This window comes from Eleutherodactylus coqui, chromosome 10, assembly GCF_035609145.1.
Source record: "Eleutherodactylus coqui strain aEleCoq1 chromosome 10, aEleCoq1.hap1, whole genome shotgun sequence".
In the NCBI taxonomy this organism is placed as follows: domain Eukaryota; kingdom Metazoa; phylum Chordata; class Amphibia; order Anura; family Eleutherodactylidae; genus Eleutherodactylus; species Eleutherodactylus coqui.
This window is the reverse complement of record NC_089846.1, coordinates 55,329,406-55,349,010: the sequence shown is the minus strand read 5'-3', so window position 1 is coordinate 55,349,010 and position 19,605 is coordinate 55,329,406. Positions and strand designations below refer to the sequence as shown.

General features: G+C 41.3%; 1 protein-coding gene across 1 annotated transcript in view; it reads left to right on the top strand.

The window, feature by feature from the left end:
* Nucleotides 1-19,605, top strand: part of LOC136580440 (dystrophin-related protein 2-like) — a 121,482-nt gene that overhangs the window by 15,223 nt on the left and 86,654 nt on the right. The window contains exons 5-11 of the mRNA XM_066581017.1: nt 3,128-3,284; nt 7,176-7,299; nt 9,919-10,187; nt 10,262-10,408; nt 12,731-12,809; nt 15,145-15,205; nt 17,029-17,090. Of these exons, the coding sequence (XP_066437114.1) occupies nt 3,128-3,284; nt 7,176-7,299; nt 9,919-10,187; nt 10,262-10,408; nt 12,731-12,809; nt 15,145-15,205; nt 17,029-17,090 (899 nt within the window). The remainder of the gene's footprint in view (nt 1-3,127; nt 3,285-7,175; nt 7,300-9,918; nt 10,188-10,261; nt 10,409-12,730; nt 12,810-15,144; nt 15,206-17,028; nt 17,091-19,605) is intronic.

The following is a 19,605-nucleotide window of genomic DNA, read 5'->3' as shown; positions in this document are numbered from 1 at the left end:
GGCACAAAGGAGGCACTATTTCTTGTGGTGGTCACTACAGGAGATTTTCTATTGTGAGCAAGCAGTATGAGACACTGTGAGGAGCATTCAGGGTAACAACAGGCTGGGGGAACTGTACAGAATTGAGTTGTAGCTTTAAGAAATCTTCATGGTGGTCTAGGCTAGATGGAGAAGAAAAGAGAAAGTAGACAAGGACAGTCAGAGAAGATATCACTTGTAATCACTAGAGGTAACTGCATTGCAATCACTGTTCTCGTGTAGAACTGCTATTTGACTATTATATGGTAACTGCATTATATAGAGGTTACTAGAACTAAGTCATTGTATCTAAACCTGTCGTGTTATACAGTTATAGATTCTTCTTATAGATATTCAGTCATATACAGTATGTGTGTGTATATTATGTATTTTTGAGGTGGACAAACCATAGGAGCCATGCAAAGTAGCAGCAGGTTCAGGACAGGGGTTATTGCAAAAGCAGGACTCAAGCTGAACTTTTGCACCTGGGCCCATGAACCTTTGGCTACTCCCCTACCTTCTTTCTCCAGCTGACTGCCATCAGAGCAGAACAGCTCTGATGACCGTCATGCATTGGGCAGTAGAATTTTATCTAGTCATAGATGGGAGCTCATGTTTTATTTATGGGCGAAATGTATAACAATGGGTAAATGAGTGATAACGGTTACATTTCTGGATCATGTGTATGTAGGGTATACATCTTGTTCCACAGCATTGGTATTCACTGGAGAAAAGATGTGGAAGGCAAATGTGTGTATTTTACTTTATGGGTAATTTATAGTTGACATTGTGCATATGTGTTTGTGTAATATCAAGTGGTTCGACTGGAAGTCTGGGGTTCAAATCCTGGTCAAAACCTACCTTACAGATATTGTGCATATACATTATATATATATATATATATATATATATATATATATATATATACATACACATAGCTTTGCCCCCTCACTATAAATTGATCTACCAATAAGACCCCAAACAACAATAATACCCCTGTAAGAATACCCTAAAGGGTGTAATTTCCAAATTGGGGTTATTTTGGGGGTATCCCACTGTATTCCATCTCGGGAGCCCTGTAAATGCGATATGGCTTTTCTTACAGATTTTCTTACAGACGAGGAGTTAAATTCATATTGCCTTTACTCTTACAGAATGTTACCTACAAGGAAATATAGGAAGCAGTTTGGGGTGGCTGAAAATACAGTATAATTTTGTAGTGGCGTAAGCAGTATGTTCTGGATTATGTTGCAATATCATAATGTGTTAACACTTTTCTTCTAGTAGATAATGAATAGGGAATTTCTGGTTGATTGTAACATAGTATGTTAGGCTGCAAAAAAGACATATGTCCATCCAGTTCAGCCTATTTCCCCCCTCCCACGCACCCCAATGTTGATCCAGAGGAAGTAAAAAAACAAAATAACAGTGAAGTAGAAGCCAATTTTTCCCATTTAGGGAAGAAAAATTCCTTCCAAACTCCAATCTGGCAATCAGAATAATCTCTGGATCAACAACCCTTCTGAATCAATAAGTGACCAAAACCTGTAACATTGTTACGCTCAAGAAAGGCGTCCAGGCCCATCTTAAAGGGGTTGTCCCGCGGCAGCAAGTGGGTCTATACACTTCTGTATGGCCATATTAATGCACTTTGTAATGTACATTGTGCATTAATTATGAGCCATACAGAAGTTATAAAAAGTTTTATACTTACCTGCTCCGTTGCTGGCGTCCTCGTTCCCATGGAGCCGACTAATTTTCGCCCTCCGATGGCCAAATTAGCCGCGCTTGCGCAGTCCGGGTCTTCTGCTCTCTTCAATGGAGCCGCTCGTGCAGAATGCCGGCTCCGTGTAGCTCCGCCCCGTCACGTGCGGGAGGCTGGAGGCTGGAATCGGCAATGGACCGCACAGAAGAGCTGCGGTCCACGGAGGGAGCAGACCCCGGCGGCCATCTTCAGCAGGTAAGTATGAAGACGCCGGACCGCCGGGATTCAGGTAAGCGCTGAGCGGTTTGTTTTTTTAACCCCTGCATCGGGGTTGTCTCGCGCCGAACGGGGGGGGGGGGGGGGTTAAAAAAAAACAAAAAACGTTTCGGCGCGGGACAACCCCTTTAAAGCCTTTTATTGAATTTGCGATCACCATGTCCTCAGGCAGAGAGTTCCATAGTCTCGCTGCACTTACAGTAAAGAACTCCTTTCTATGTCGGTGTAGAAACCTTCTTTTTTCCTCTGGTCGTAGAGGATGCCCCATTGTTACAGTCACAGTCCTGGGTATAAATTGTAGTTCTTCGAGGATCTGTGCCTCCTCTTTCCTTGTTATGTTTTGCCTGGTTTTTGGAGGGAGTTTTCTGTTGGTCTAATAAAAACTATAAAATAAATATAAGTTCATCAGTGATCCTGAATTACTCTGCATGAAAAAAATTGAAATTTAAAAAAAATTAATTTTAACCCTTTAAGGACCAGCAATTTCTCAAATCTTCCTTTTGTTTTTCTGTTGACTTAGCTGTAATTTGTAGTACAAGTATTTAATGTACCATACAATGTATTGAAAAACTTTTGACAAACTTTTAAGTGGGGCAAAATAGAAATAAAAAACACAATTGCAACGTTGTTTTTTGGGTTATGTTTTTACCGTGTTTATGGTGCACAACAACTGACATGTTAACTTTATTCTGCGGGTCTGTACAAATGTGAACATACTAAATTTATACACTTTTTTTTAATGTATTACTTAAAAAAATTAAACAGCCATTTTTTAAATAGTTTTTTTCTCCCCATCTTTATTATTAGCAAAATAGACGAATTTATGATGGTTTTGGAAAATATTTGTGGTGTTCACTTGCTAGCTTTTACATTTGATTATATGATATATGACGAAAACATGAAGGAATGTGGACAAATCCCACTGTTTTCAATGTGGTTGAAGTGAGTGATTTTTACCAAAGTCCAGTAAGGAAACAGACATTTATTGTTTCATGTTTTTAAACTGTTCATTGAAACAATAGAATCTTGATATTTTTGTATAGAAGAGTCATGTTGTACTAAATAATATTATTATATTAGACAAAGCCATTTACTTTGTACAAATGACTTCCCTCAACTCTTCTTCAGAGCTCGCCTGGAAGCCTTTTCTGATCCCACCCTCAAGTTGCAGCCACCACTCCAGGAGATCATTGATTGGCTAGGACAGAAGGATGAAGATTTGTCAGCCCAGCTTCCGCTGCGAGGTGACCTCTCAATGGTGGAGCAAGCCAAGGAAAAACATCTGGTGAGCTATGAAGAGGCTTTCTCCCAATTAAAATCACAAATATATAGTTGGATGATGTTTCCACTTAAGGAATTGCCTTTATTGAAGTAAAAAGGCTATGCTCTGCCTAGAATGGTTAGGCCTCAGAGCTGGAAAGTAATCTTAAAGGGGTCGTCCGATTACTGCCTAGAATGGTTAGGCCTCAGAGCTGGAAAATAATCTTAAAGGGGTCGTCCGATTACTGGACAGACCTTTAGCGCCCCCTAAGAAGAGCCATACTTACCTGTTCTCTGCCACTGCAGTGCAGCATTGCAGCTCAGCTGTGGTAATGGGGTTTGTTGTGATCGATGATGTCACAGGAAGTCAGGTACCCGCTGCAGTCAATCAAAAGCTAGAGGGTCACATTCCTGAACTCCTGGCATTATGGGATGTGAGCGCTGATGCTAGGAGAATGAGCGGTTCACTGATTACAGCAGTGGGGGCCACTATTGCCAGACTGGTGCTACAAGTGGGTTAAATGCTTGTCGGCGGGAGGAGATGGGGCAAGTCTCTTGCTGTCCGGGACTGTGGGACAGCGTTCTAAATCCGGAACTGTCCTCAAGAATCCGGGACAGTTTACAGGCTTGTCTATTGTGAGGTTGCAGTTTCTGTTGACAGAATTTATCGACAGCACTACTTTGAATATACAATCTACAGAGCAAACTGCTCTCTCCATTGTCTGTTGATACATCATAGATCATATGACAAAAGCCGTCCAACTTGCATGTTCCTTGCAAAGCAAGTCAAAGTCCTTTGGTCGTGGGATTTATGATGTCGACAGAGCTAGCCCTAAGAATAATGGCACCCTTTGCGGGGGAAATTTTTAGGCATCTCCCCCCCACTTCCCCCCCGGAGAACATTAGTTGATTTCCTGCAAAACACTTTGTGATCTGAGTTTGGTTCTTCAGAAACAGACCCCAGGTCAGATCCCACCATTTACTTACCAAGTCTCACCAGATCCTCATCACCTTCAGGAACTGCTGCACTAGTTCCTGATGCGGCCTGACATCTAAAATCTTGGTTCAACTTATAAGGGCCTACAGCAGCAGTGAAAGGGAATGAGTAGCAATAAGTGATGATATCACTATATATTGGATTTAACATGCATCACACATCGAATAGATGTGCAGTTTCCAGTGCAGGGCCCAAACACACTACATCCCCTATACATGTAGCATATACTAAACATCCACTATACATGTAACATATACTACACATTCACTACATCCACTATATATGTAGCATATACTACGCATCCCCTACATCCACCATACATGTAGCATATACTACACATCCACTACATCCAGTATATATGTAGCATATACTACACATCCACTACAGCCACCATACATGTAGCATATACTACACATCCACTATACATGTAGCATATACTACACATCCACTACATCCACTATACATGTAGCATATACTACATATCAACTACATCCATTATACATGTAGCATATACTACAATCCACTAGATAGTGGCCAGTGCAGGACCCACACATACTACAGTCCCTTGACTCAGGTATACTAGATTCGCTCGATTTCTGCTGCAGCTTACACCTTACTCAATAAATTGTGTAACTTCATCCATTTCTTCCCAACTTAATTAATGACAAGACACTTCTCCTTGGATAAATTTGGCCACAGCAGCCATTTTATTACAAACCACATTTATCAAAATTAAATCAAAAATAACCACCAAAACCTTTCATTACTTGGAGCCCCGCCATCTGTCTCCTCCCCAATCTTCATGTATATATATACACCAAAAGTGCCTCCAGTCGCATACCAACCAGACCCACTAGCCTTTTCCCAGGCTAGACCATACCACCATCTCCGCAGGGATTACCCCCCTACCATAGCCTGGAGGTGACAGACCCCAAATTAACCAAATAATAAACTGAGGGGGAAGGTGACTATCCACCCACTGCCTCCATCTCTCAACCAATAATTTGTGACCTACTCCAAGGACCCCACCACCCGCCTCTACCATGACAATACCCCCCCCCCCTCCCCCCAAAAAACTGTCTTCTTTCTAGAACATAAAGCACCCCCTGCCGCTCCATACCCAAAAATTAGGCCGGGAAGGTGGGACTTCCTTCTTCTCCTTTTAATCCCCTCTTCTTGTCTGTGATGTCACCAACTGTACTTCCCATACTTTTTTCCACTCCTTCAGCTCTTTCAGCTCCTCCTGGTCTCCCCTGTTAACCCCTTACAATCTTAGCTTCTTAGCTCACTGTTAACTCTGTCATTCCTAGCCTCCACCCACAGCCCTGCATGCCTAGTAGCATATACTACACATCCACAAGATACACTATACATGCAGCATATATAGTATCTCATCATTCTGTGGGTCTTTACTGAACTGTTTCTATGCATCCTAGAAACACTTTTAGACTGCACTATTTCTTCTGGTAAAAAATGAAAACATAGTGGAACGGAAGCAAAATGGCAGCGATCTGTTTTTTAAAAAAAATCCATTGAAAGCATTGGAAAAAAAAACATTTCATTCTAATTTTCTGCTTCAAAAACAGAAGAGTGCTGGATTTATGCTGGGAAAACCCCAACACAAGTGTGAAGAAACTTTTTGGGCACTTTTGCTTCCAGTCAAACTCTTGCAGTGACCTAGAACCAGGCATTCAGCCGAGGAGACAGCTCTACCGTCTCCTTTCCTCAAGAGCTGAAGCATAACCCAGCTCAGTCACTAGCAAGGGAGATAAGATTTTAGCAGAGTTGATGACTGCAATACAGTCCTAGATTATGGTCGTGACCCCAGTGTCCCTAAGTGAGTCATAGGTTACTGTGATGAATAAAGTCCACAGACAAACAAATCCTTTTCAAAACCCGGGACACGCAGTTTCCTTTTACTCGCAATCCAACTTTAATTTTCCAATACAGGCAAATTACTGGTACTTCTCAACATGAAGTTACAGGCTTCGGAACAGATTTCTGAACTCTACCTTTCTGAACACATTTGACAATAGAAAGTTCTTCTCCCAAAATACATATGCTCAGTTCCTGTTATCCGAAGGCCACTTGTTTGAGTTACATGGTCTCTCAAATCACTCTCACTTTAGTTGTGACAGGCTTCTGCGCTTCCCCTCCAGATGCAGTTGAACAGGGGCATGTACGGCTGTTGCATTCCCACACCATCTCTAAAGCAGCATCTCCTCCTTCCCTTTTTTGCAGTTTGGGGGGTTTCATGGAGATCTGTTATCCTGGTGCAAAAGAGGAGGTCCTTGCTTGCGGAATTAATGGGCCCTTCCCCTTTTGGTTCCCAGATATTAGAGTCTTGATTGCTGTCTCTTGAAAACAATGCAATGGAGTCTGGCCTACATGTGATGACACAGTGTTAGGCGGGCTCATATCCGTGCTGGAACCTCTATTTGGAGGTTCCATCGCCGATCCGGCACAACATATTAGAAGAAATAGCACTTTGTATACTATTTAATTGGCTCTGTTATTTAAGCCTATATTAATGAGTGCACATTACTATGAAGTATCATATATATTTTGCAATATTTATATCACCTAAGGTATCATCGGTATTTATCATGGGTCTTCTACTGCAATTTTGATTGTTTTTGCATGGATATTTCAAGAAAGATGGTATATTTTTTATACATTATTTGGTAGGTGTTTACGACAGTAGTAGTACATGGAATGATTTATATTGTTGCTATAATTCCAGTAACTCTGGTCTAGTCATTTTCCCTACCCACCTCTTATAGTGCCCTAGACATTCACACCTAGTTAATTCAATACTGAAGTCAGTTAATCAGAATTAGTCTATGCTAGGATCTGTGCATACGGAAATATTTGTTTTGTGTCCTGCTCTCTCTAAAACTTATTTCACCCTAACCACAGCTCTTTATTGAAGAGGTGAAGTCTCGGGGGCCTTATATATATTCAGTACTTGAATCTGCTCAAGCTTTCCTCACACAGCATCCTTTTCAAGAAATAGAAGAGGACGCATCTACATTAGTGAAAGGTTAGTACTGTTAGTGAAATGACTATGACTCCATGTTCTATCCTATGTGTAGCAATTTTGTGAGCAAGTAGCCATCAGTTATTTTGTACTTTTCCTTTAACAAGATTTGCTAAAATGTATTGAAGAATAAGAAGGGACCTTGATGATTAGAACATTCCAAGGCCCTAGACTGAATATCTCAAGTCATTGCGCCCTGTTCTCCTGTCTCTCTCCAAACAATTATTGTTTTTAATTAAAGTACTTTTGTTTTCGGAGAAGTTAATCATGTAGGATTCTACTGCATCAGCACTGCGTTTCTTTCAGCAATTTAGATGTTAAATTCCTTATCTTGCATATTCATAATGTGTTTGTTTCTATTGACCAATGGTAATAACTGAATTATAATAGATTTGAATTATTGTAATTGAATATGTACCCCTATAAAAACTGATGCCTGTCAATCAATAAACAGATTACTTTGATCACACTAAGTATTGTTGGGGTGAGAGTTAATGTTCTGAGCTCAGCTTACCTCTAACTAAGAATTTGGACCCCAGAAAGCATATTGTATAGCAAATATTGCTTTTTGCATTAACAGTATCTTTAGTATGAGTCAGTAATGTCTTAGATATTTATTTAATCCTTTAATAAACCTTCCAAAAGGAGTATAAGAAAGACAGCACCACCTAAGGCAAAGTTTCAGAAAAGTTCCACACTTGTGTCCACATCAAGTCCAACCTAGTATATGTTCTCCAGATGCTAAAAAATAACCTTAGTTGTATAGTAAAAAGAAATTGCATGCCACCTTCTAACTCCAACTGATGATAGTGTACATATAAGTACAAAACATGAATAAAGAGTAAAAATATGGAAGTACTACAAACATGAACTTATTGATTGACAAACGGGTAGAAAAATGAGAGCAGACAAGGAAGGATATAAGCTGCTATACTCTATCAGAAAAATTATCTAGGAACCATTGGCTCTAAAATGGAAAAATTTAGGGGCGAAATGAAATTTGTATTCGCCAAATTTAAATACATACATAATTAATGTTATAGAAAAAAAAGACTTAAGCTGCCTTTACATCAGCGTTGGAACCTCCATTTGAAGGTTTCGTTGCAGATTCGGCACAAAATACCAGTTAAATGCGAGGCAGCTGAGCAGAAACCAAGCGGACCCAATTATAGTCAATGAGGTCCATTTGGTGCTATTCAATTCAGTCATAAGACGGATCCATTTGGCCAGGGGATTCCCCTTTCCTGCTCTCTGAACGGAGCCGGAAACCATAACCCCCGACGCATATGTGAAAGTAGCCTGTAGTTTCCCACATCTCTTACCTTCTGGTTTTTCCTTTTTCTGCTCCTTACAGCTGTTAGGGTAAGGACACAGCGTGGGCGCACTAAAAATTACACTGACATGCGGTTTTACCACAAACTGGCAAGCTTTCAAGTTGATTGTTAACAACTGTATGAATTTGCAAGTAAAATTACTGTTTGCTGGCAAAATCATGCAGCCATTAACAATTAAACTGGAACCGTGCCAATTTACAGTAAAGCCACATGTTGGTACATTGTGCAGACACTCCGTGTGGCCGTAGCTTAAAGGGGGAATTCAGTGAAAATGATTTGATATGTCGTAGACATTACATGAAAAGATTACATTGGTTAAGTCTGATCTTTAACCATTAATTTCCAAAATGAAAAGAATCCATTGCTGTTAACCCTTCTAACACTGCTCAGGGATTTCTGTTAATAGCAGTATGATAACACTAAACAGTGCAACTTGAAATTTGTGGCGGCTCCTCTTCCTAGAATTACACTGGTATTTGTAAAAGTTGTGAAAGTTAGTTGCACATGCCTAAGTGGGGGGTTCCCATACGACCAGATTTGTATTGATGATTCCATGATCGTTGTCTGCCCAGACAATCCATAGTAAAATGCAGACATTGAAAGGCATCAGCAATACAATGCAGCGCTCGAAAAACTAATCACAGCCATCGCTTCATAGAGGCAGGATTTATAAATCCCGTAACCAGGAAGTGATCCTGTGTGGGCGGCTGAGGATTGCGGGAGCCATGCAGGTATTCTGCAGAACAGCAGGAAGGACCTAGACAGCCTGCTGAGTAAGTGACTCAGCTGACCTGCTTGAAAAGTGCTGTAAAAATGCAGCAATTGCATTATTATGGCCTTTTTTTATGCACCTAATACATTCCTATTGACTTTTTTAAGAACTGTAACTAGGGCTTATTTTCGAGGTAGGGCTTATATTTCAAGCTTCCCCAAAAAACCTGAATAATCATGTTAGGGTTTATTTTCAGGGAAAACCAGTAGTTGTGTACCACTGGCACAGTATTAAGCCGTATTCTTTTTAATATATTTATTAATGACCTCAAAGGACTGTACAGTAAAATATCAATATTTCCAGATGATACGAGACTATGTAAAGTAATTAAGACAAAAGAGGACAGAATATGGTTGACAATTAATCTAGATAAGTTGGCCCTGTCTCTCTTACATTTCCACTCACTGAGCAGAATGTCGCAGTAGAGCATTTTGCCTAATTCTCAACTGTGAATCTGTTATTGAAAGTCACCAAACTTTAATTCTGAAGCTTCAATTTTTTTTTCTTAAACTCTAGATGCCTCTCCCAGGAGCCGGTCTCAGAGTCTTAGTCGCTTACTCTGGAAACAAGCAAGTGTGGTTAGTGAACTGTGGGATCGGTTGACTGCTCGCAGTTTGGATCAGCACCGCCATCTGGAGAGAACATTAGAGCAACTTCGGGATTTGGGAGTCTCAATGAAAGAAGCTGCGGATGCTTTGAATCAAGCGGAGAGTGTGCAAACAACTTGGGAACCAATCGGAGACTTATTTATAGATTCCTTGCCTGAGCACATCCAAGCTACAAAGGTAAAAAAGCATAGTGCATCACCGATGTGAAGTATTGGCACATTTAATGAAATTCTATCTTAATTATTCTTTAGCTATTTAAGGAAGAGGTAGCTCCCATAAAAGACACAATCAAGATGGCGAATGACCTTGCTCATCAGCTAGCCCTATGTGATGTACACCTGTCTATGGAAAATGCACGTGAGCTTGAGCAAATTAACAACCGCTGGAAACAGCTACAGGTATAACATAATATACATCACTACCTCCGCAAACAATAGCTAGTATTTGAGGATAAATGCTGTATTTGCAATTTTATTAAAAATCTATGACCCCTATTTCCCAATCTATATTTAAGAAGAGAATTCTCTTCCAGCACAGTTTGTTTTACATTCTCTTAGGGGGTATGGACATTTTTGTAACCAGATTTTAATTTCTCCAGTGCATCTAAAAGAAAAATGAAGCTACTTAGCAAATAGTCTTTTTAAACCAATAAGTGACCACTAAAGATGAGCGAGCGTACTCGCTAAGGCAAACTGCTTGAGCGAGTAGTGCCTTATGCGAGTACCTGCCCGCTCGTCTCAAAAGATTCGGGTGCCAGCAGTGGAGAGCGGTGAGTTGCAGGAGTGAGCAGGGGTGAGCGCGGGGGGAGAGAGTGAGAGAGAGATCTCCCCTCCGTTCCTCCCCGCTCTTCCCCGCCGCTCTCCGACCCCCGCCGGCACCCAAATGTTTTGAGACGAGCAGGCAGCTACTCACATATGGCACTACTCGCTCGAGTAATTTGCCTTAGCGAGTACGCTCACTCATCTCTAGAGACCCCCAATATACCTTTTGGGTATGTTCACATGGGACAGAAATGCTGTGGAAAATTCTGCATAAAACCTGCATCAAATTTTGAAGAGAAATCCGCTACATATCTGCAGCTGATTCTAGTAGCTACATCGCTCCAACCTCACCTTGGACTACATGGCGCTGTCGATGCACGTTGGCACAGGCCCTCTGGCAGCCTCTAGTGACCACTTGTCAGTCGATGGTGAAGTGGAACCACCTGACCAGTGGATTGGCACTCACTATAGGCAGCCAAGGGCCTGTGACCGGGGTGAATGGGGGGGTTACAGTGCCATGTATTCAGACGGGAGGCGGAGCATTGTAGCTACTAAAGTCAGTGTTTTCAGGGGACAAAAGTAGTAAAACATCTAAAAAGATATATATAAATTTAGTATCATTGTAATCATGTTGAGTAATAGAATAACGCTATCATGTTATTTATACTGTAGAGTGAATGCCCTAAAAACAAAAAACAATGGAGGAATTTCAATACCCCACAAAAATAAATTTATACAATACCCCAAAATGATGGTATTAAAAATACAACTGGTCCCACAAAAAACAACCCCTCATATGACTGTGTTGATGGAGAAACAAAAACTAAAAAATTGGTTGACCATTAGGACCTGATATGGGCTGGTCATTAAGGGGCAAAAGAATTTCCTACCATTTTTGTCTGCACCTACTATGTAGACCTACAGTATGCACCTGCATGGTAGCAGATGACAAACAAAATGAGTGCCCATACATGTTGGATGAATGTTGGCAAAACCTACTTATTTCCGTGGGACTGTTTGACCACCTAGTGCTTATGTGGATGTCCCAGCTCACTTATTCACCCCTCACCACTTAGAGCACATTTGTATTTGGCGGATCATGCACATGGGTATCAAGAGGAATAGGTGCTGAGTCGTCACCTCCTAAGATGTATGGCCACCTTTAGACTAGGGAAGAAGTAATGTACACAAAGCCTGCTAAGAAAGATCCCTAGATATCAGTAAGTATTGTATAAATGGAGTATGACTGCATGCTTAGACTATACATGATCTATTTGATTTTTGCAACCATGGAAACATAGAATTATATAGATGCTATAGGCACAAAACAGTAGCACATTTTTAATTTTAGATGCATTGGAGCAAGAAAAAGGCTGCCCAGGCCAACTTAACTTTTATAAAGAACCTCTCATGGGATAAAGGCAGTGGGAATGCCCCATTTCTTTTCAAACTATCTTCCCTTCGCCCAAATGGGCACTTCTTAGGTCTGGCTCCTGGCGCTGTCAATAGTGGGTGGTCCACACTGCTCACTATCAAAGAGTGATGTCTGATTTGATTGACAGTGTGACATCACCCTTTGACAGTGAGGGGTGGAGACTGCCCACTTAACGCATTGACAGCTCTAGGAGCCAGACAGAAGTAGAGCCCTTGCGGGTGAAGGGAGGTGAGTATGACAAGTAGGGCAGCGTTAGCAGGGCTGTGGCTGCAGAGTCATACAGCCAGCCATGCTGATTCTATCCCTTGACAATTCATCTTTAAATCACACACATTAAATAAATTATAAATAAGTGCTATATATAGGTTTTTGTAATTGCTATCTATCATATTTGATAGCACTGATATTTGTTTATTTAGTCATATTATATACTTAAACCATATTTTGACAACATACAAAAATTGGTTCTTCAAGCTATATGTGCAAACAATGGAATGAATGTATGCTCCTACTTTCTTCTGCAGACTTCTGTTACAGAACATCTCCGGCAGTTGCAGGATGCTCACCGTGACTTTGGACCTGAGTCTCAACATTTTTTATCTTGTGAGTTCCTCTGCTTGTTCTTGAAAGTTTGAAATAAACAACAGCCTATTAGTAACATCAGAGGTTATAGAACTCCGATATCTGCTCCAGAGAAGGTTAAAAAAGCATTCATTTTGTATTGTTTTTCCTATTTGCAAATGTCATCAAGTAAAACATGTGGGACCAGAAATGTACAGTATTACTTTAGTTGCCTGCCTCGTTCAAGCTATGTCCTTCTTGAGTGCCGGTACTTAATATTCTAACCAGTGATTTGTAAAGAGGAAGAACAATGTTCTCATCATGTGCCTCTAGACCTCTTTTGACGCACCCCATGATCTTATTTGCCTTGGCAGCAGCTGCCTGACACTGGTTGCTTCAGTTAAGCTTATTTCACATTTAGTGTGTAATGGTGACAAGTATTTCCCTGCCCATGTACATAACCTTACATTTATCAGTGTTAGGGCTAATGCCCACAGCCGGATTTCTGATGCATTTTACGCGGCGGGAATCCGCGGCATTGCACTGCAGCCATTAGGTTCTATTGAACTTAACAGCTCAATGTTCCCGCTGTGGAATTCCAACGCAGAATTCCGCAGCGGGAAAGAAAATACGGCATGCTCTATTTGCTGTAGGAATACGCGCAGCCGGCTTCCATTGTAGTCAATAGAAGCTGTCTGTCACACTATAATTCTGCTGTAGCACAGCAGAAGTAATTGCATGAATATGCATCCCAGCCCACCGCCGGCCGCGTCATCCGCCACGGCTGGCACGTCATGTGCTGTACTGCGCAAGATTTGATAGCTGTGGCAGAGGATTTCTTCATCCTCTGAATTCAATGAATGCCCAAGAGCTGCCTGTGATTGGCTGAGAGCTGTGGCCAATCACAGGCTGCACTCAGCTGTCATTCAATGAATGGCTGAGGGATGCCTGTGAATGGCTGAGAGCTCAGGCAATCAGATACAGCCTTTTCGGCAGGCGGGGATTTTAAATCCTCACCTGCTAAAACAGAGTCATAGCAGTGCAGGGAGAAGACAGCCTGGATGCGCCTGAGTCCCGACAGCTGAGGAGAGGTGAGTATTTTTTTTTTATTTTTTACACATTCTAGGGATGCTTTTCAGGGAAGGGCTTATAATTAAAGACTTTCCCTTAAAAATCCCTGCAGGGCTTGCCGGCAGCCTATTGCTTTGAATGGGACTGCAGAAGCACCGCTCCCATTGAAAGCAATGGGAGAACATTGCGATCCTCTGCCACAGCTGGGGTAGTGGATTCTTTACTCCCCGCGGGGAGTTCCCTTGTCACTGAACACTGTGACAGTGCTGTCACAGTGTTCAGTGACAAGGGGACTTGCCGCGGGGAATATTTACATGGCAGCAGCAGAGAGGTGAATATACATATATTTTTTTTACTATCAGTAATTACTAATGGCAGTTTGTTTCATGACGCCAGCACCAGCATCTCTTCCGTTACTCCAAGGGTAAATTTCGGAAATAACTGACACGAGTCCTGGTAGCTTTGATCAGTAAACTAGAGGTACACAGTTTTACTTCAGCTTAATTTGTATTCACAATGGCAGTCTTGCAGTGATTACATATTTCTTTGCTGTAAATGAAGCATTAATTCACAGTTGAATTCAGTATAATGCAAGTAAATCTTCAAAGCTCTCTCTCTCTATTTGACTCTGGAGGTTACCCAGTAGAATTCCCACAGTTCTAGTCATCTGCTGGAGTTTCACTGGGAGACTGTAAGGCAGATAGGGATTTCACCGGGTTTTGTGTAACTCACCATTTAGTAGACAGGTCCCAAACTTTCTCCTACACACTGCTGATGAAGCTGGTGAATCCTGGCTTCCTCCTTCAAGAACATGATATCTCTGCTCACACTGCGGAACTCCTCCTGCACATCCTCTTCTAATGACTGCCTACTCCCGACTCTCCCACTGTTCTCTCCCGACTACTCCTTCACTTTCTGTCTTAACTCCTGCACTTTCTGTCTACACCTCCCCCTAACATCCTGCCTCTCTCTGATATTTTCCCTGCTCTGGACTATCACACCATCCCCCTCCACCAATCAGTGGTAGCATGACAAGCAGCTAATAAGCAGCCAGCTGTTGCCAAGCAGTTAGCTTTAACTTTGAGAAGAAAGGGGGGAAATACGTTTTTTTCGACGATCGGCACCTTCTATGTCTCCTAGGAGCCCATAGCTAGGTGTTAAAGGACAAATGATTGTGTGGCTATCCTGGAGGACCTTACGGGCCACTACACTAGTGCCCTCAGACATAGACAGTTTTGTCATCTAAAATGATTTTGTAAGGTAACTGAATTAGCAATTAAAGATTGACCACATTTTTATATTCCAGCATCTGTACAAGTGCCATGGGAGAGAGCAATATCGCCCAACAAGGTTCCCTATTATATCAAGTGAGTAAAAACACAATTTTTTGTGTTTTTCTTCAGTTTTAGCTTTTTATTCTAGCTTTCAAATTTCTCTATTTTATTTGCTTTTGTCAATTAATAGCAGTCATGTTGATATTTTTTTTTAATTTGTAGCAGAAAAGGTTATTCCTCTTTTACTGTTCCCAGTCTAATTCCTACAGTTTGGGCTACATAAGATGCAATGTTTGTCTGGGGGTAACATAGTAGCATTGTCTGTGAGGCTGAAAAAAGACATGTCCATCCAGTATTAATCCGTCCCTCAATGTTAATCCAGAGGAAGACAAAAAAAAACCAAGTGAGACAACCAAACTGTCAGAGTTTTCTTGTTTGCTTTGGCAATCAGTTTAACACAAAGATAAATTGCTTATTTTTTCTTAACCATACCAGTGAATGAGAACGACTGAATGATCAGTGATTATACCGATTAGCAAGTGATGAACCAACAATGATTTTTATGCTTTATTGTTCAAATTATTGTTCAATCATTGGCCGTGTTTACACTGAACGATTACACTGGGGAACACAATTTTCATGGATTTAGATCTTACACTTGTTTTTTTTTTTTTTTACAAGCTTTTGGCTTCTAAATCCAAAAATGACCCCCAATTTTTTTCTCTCACATCAACTTTTTAGGATACAGGATACCCCCCATTTTTCTCAAAAAAACAGACAAAATGTACATACAAAGGAAAATAAAAAAATAACCTGAATGTAATGTTTATTTAAAGTTATCTTGTCCATACAAAGGATATGTTGTTTCTGTACAACAAATTGTGTGCAAGTAGTAGCGGTTAAGGTGAAAATGTATGCTTATAGCTTTTGTTTGAGTGTTCAATCTGTGGACAATCTCGCCTGATGCTCCAACCGTTGGCCTCCTGCACACAAGTGGAAATTCCCTGGTGGGATGTCCCGCAGAATTTCCACCCGTGCCCACTGCAATAGGATTGCATTACATAATGCAATCCTATGCAGACAGACGCGATTTGACCACGTGAAAACACGCGCGGTAAACAAATGGTAATTAGCAAAAAAGAACCACGGCACTCACTCGACCCCGCCAGAAAAGAAAACTTGGGGGGGGGGGGGGGGGGGGGGAAGGGACAGAGAGAAATTCAAAAAAAGTTTCCTTTGTAGCAAAAAAATGTTCATGCAAAGCCAGCAACGGGGCTATGGACCTAAGCCCCTTCCACGATCCCAATACTATAGCAAAGCTGTGGCAGCATATAATGATGCAAAAAAAAGGCTTCTTGATTAAAGGAGCATATTTTATTGTTTCACAGTTTTAAAAGAGGCGACGTTTCGACCTACAAACAAGGTCTTTTTCAAGCCAACAAACTAGTGAAAACACAGTTCATACGGAACATGGAGTCTGAACTGTGTTTTCACTAGTTTGTTGGCTTGAAAAAGACCTTGTTTGTAGGTCGAAACGTCGCCTCTTTTAAAACTGTGAAACAATAAAATATGCTCCTTTAATCAAGAAGCCTTTTTTTTGCATCATTATATGCTGCCACGGTAAACAAATGGTGGCATATCCTATTTCTCGCAAAGGCCCGCCCAGAAACGTCACTAGTGACGCGACGTCTGGGCGGCAGCCGGTACATAGCAGATGAGCTGCAGTGGTCACTACATGGGCACGGCTCTCATCCCGCTGCGAGAATTCTCGCAACGGGATCCAACCCGGCCGTCTGCAGGAGGCCATCATTGACAAATTCGAATGATCCAACAATTTTTTCGGAACACTAATAATTTCGTGTAAAAGCAGAGTGTGTTAGATTGCTTATCTTTAACTGTCTGTTCTTTTCATATAGTCACCAGGCTCAAACAACTTGCTGGGATCATCCAAAAATGACAGAGCTGTACCAGGCACTTGGTGAGAAATTATTCTTCACTTTTAATTGCCTAACCCAAATTGTATTTTGGGTCTTCTTTCCCAGCTTCCTGGTATTATGTGGTGCTGGGTTAGACACAAGTATTATAGAGGTAAGGCCGATTTCAGATCTGCGTTGGAACCTCCGTCATAGATCCGGCTGAAAATATCGGAAGAAAAACCGCTGCTAAGCAGCACTTTTTCTTCCGTCCAAAAGCCAGGCTGCTGGGTGAACCCCATTGGGAACCATCAATGGGGTCAATCCAGCACTGTTTGGTTCCATCCAGAGACATAACCATACGGCCACAGGGATTCCCCTTTCTGTTTCCTAAACCGAGAAGGAAAGCCGAATACTCAACGCATGTAAAACCACGCTTACTGGCTAATCAGAAAACATATTTGCAAACTTTCACAGCACAGAAATCCCTTCATCAGACAGGTTTACAAATGAAGTCCTGTGAGAAAAGCCCAACATGAAATGGTGTTATATTACTACATTTTACATGGGACAAAGCATCATGAAGATAAGCCAGAGCAATTAAATTTTAGGTTTTAGAAGTGTAAAAGGTAATGACTTTGTGTTGTGTTCAGAGATCTGCATTCAGCCTGATGGATGTAATGAGTCATAGATTCAGGTGTTAGATTCCATCCTTGGGTTACTAATTGGAAAGTCATTTCTTAGTTTGAATTCCCAAATTTTTAATCTCTGTCGTTCTTAAAATTAACTTTCAGTATTAAACCTTTAAATCTGCTACAATGTGGTCTGGTCCAAAAAATTTTGTATTCCAATGGGTGTATCCATACTTCTTTGTTATTGTATGTTGGTACAAATTCATCCTGGATTGAAGCTTTTGCTTAATTTTCTCAATGTCAATTTTTTCAGTGCACCCCATGCATTGTATCATATACACCTCATTGAAGGATATACATGAGAAAGAGCTAGTGATGTTATATCCCTGTTGTGGACTGTCTGTTAGTAGGATGTGAGGACAGGTCCCACATTTTTTGTTGTTACAAGAGAAAGTTACAGTCTCTGATGGTGACAACGGGGCACTTCTGACAAGGAGATTCCTTAGGTTCGGTCGGTGGCTGTTTGTATTACAGGAGAGATAAATTTGAGAATATTTCTTTCAGCCTGTTGTCCTTGTGGAGTCTGGGTTGGAGATCAACAGTGATTGTCCTCAAGATGTTCATTTGGGAGCTATATGACCACTAGGGGTGCTCTGCTGATCTTTTCCTTCTGTTTGCATTCCAGGAGGTTGCTCCTTGGAATCCTTGTGTCTCTATGAATCTGTTCCTCTATGAATGGTGGATGGTACCCTTGTTGTAGGAAAGTGTTCCTTAGAGAAGAGAGATGTTTCCTGTGATCAGAGTCCAAACAGATCCGGATGGATAGCAGAGCTTCACTGTAGATGATGGACTTCTTTATGTGTTGTGTATGAAAGCTGTTCCATTGCCGATATGTTGTACAGCCTCTAGGATTATGGTAGAGTGACGTTTATATGGTATTGTTTTGATGTATCTGGTTGTATCCAGGAAATGTATTTGAGATTGTGAGTTGTTTAGAGTAAGAGTACCTTTAAACTGAGCAACTATTGTTCAGATAGTCACTCAGAAAAGTCGTTGAAGCGCACAAGAGATGTTCATTTGCTTTTAAACAGCTATTTGAATTGACCCTTTCAAGCGGTTATTTAGCCGATAGTGGTCCTGTGTAAAAGTATCTTAAAGGGGTTGTCCCACTTTTAGCTGGTTTGGTGCAGGAAGCAGACAGCTCTGTACATTGCGCAGTGGTGTAGGTTTGTACTGCAGGCTCAGTCTCATTTACTTCAATCGGACTTAGCCTGCAGTACCAACCCAGGCCACTGCACAATGTATGGCGCTGTCTGCTTCCTGCAGCAAAACAGCTCGAAGTGGGATAACCCCTTTAAGCCTGATAGTTGAATGGAACATGTTGGAGTTTTTGTGGAAGGTCAGCAGTTCATCTTCAGAGCTTGTCCAGATTATTAGCAGATCGTCAACATAACAAAAGTATACTAGAGGTAGATAAGGATTCCTCCTCCTACTCTGGCCATAAAAAGGTTAGCATATCATGGTGACATTTTGATACCCATGGCACTGCAAATGCATGTTGTTTGGGAAAGTAATTGGGATGGAGTACAAACCAGATCAGTGCAAAACTGGCTCTGTGGCTAGATCATTTTTTTAAAGGAAGTATTGGCATGCAGCCATGCCATCCTCATGGGGGATGTTGGAGAACTGAGACCCGGTGTCCATAGTTGCCAAAATCCACATAAAGCATGTGTGTTTGGGCGTGGTGAAATTTTTCACCGTGTCTGGAAGCACCCTTAAAAGGTTGGAACATTGACTTGTAGGGTAACTACCTTCTAATATATGGCAGTAGGGAGACATTTTCCTTCTTTCTGAATTTACAGCTTACTTGCATACAAGGAAGTGTTATAAAATGGATTTCACTCTTTGCATTAAAATGAATGAAATTCACAGTGAAAGCCCATGGTAT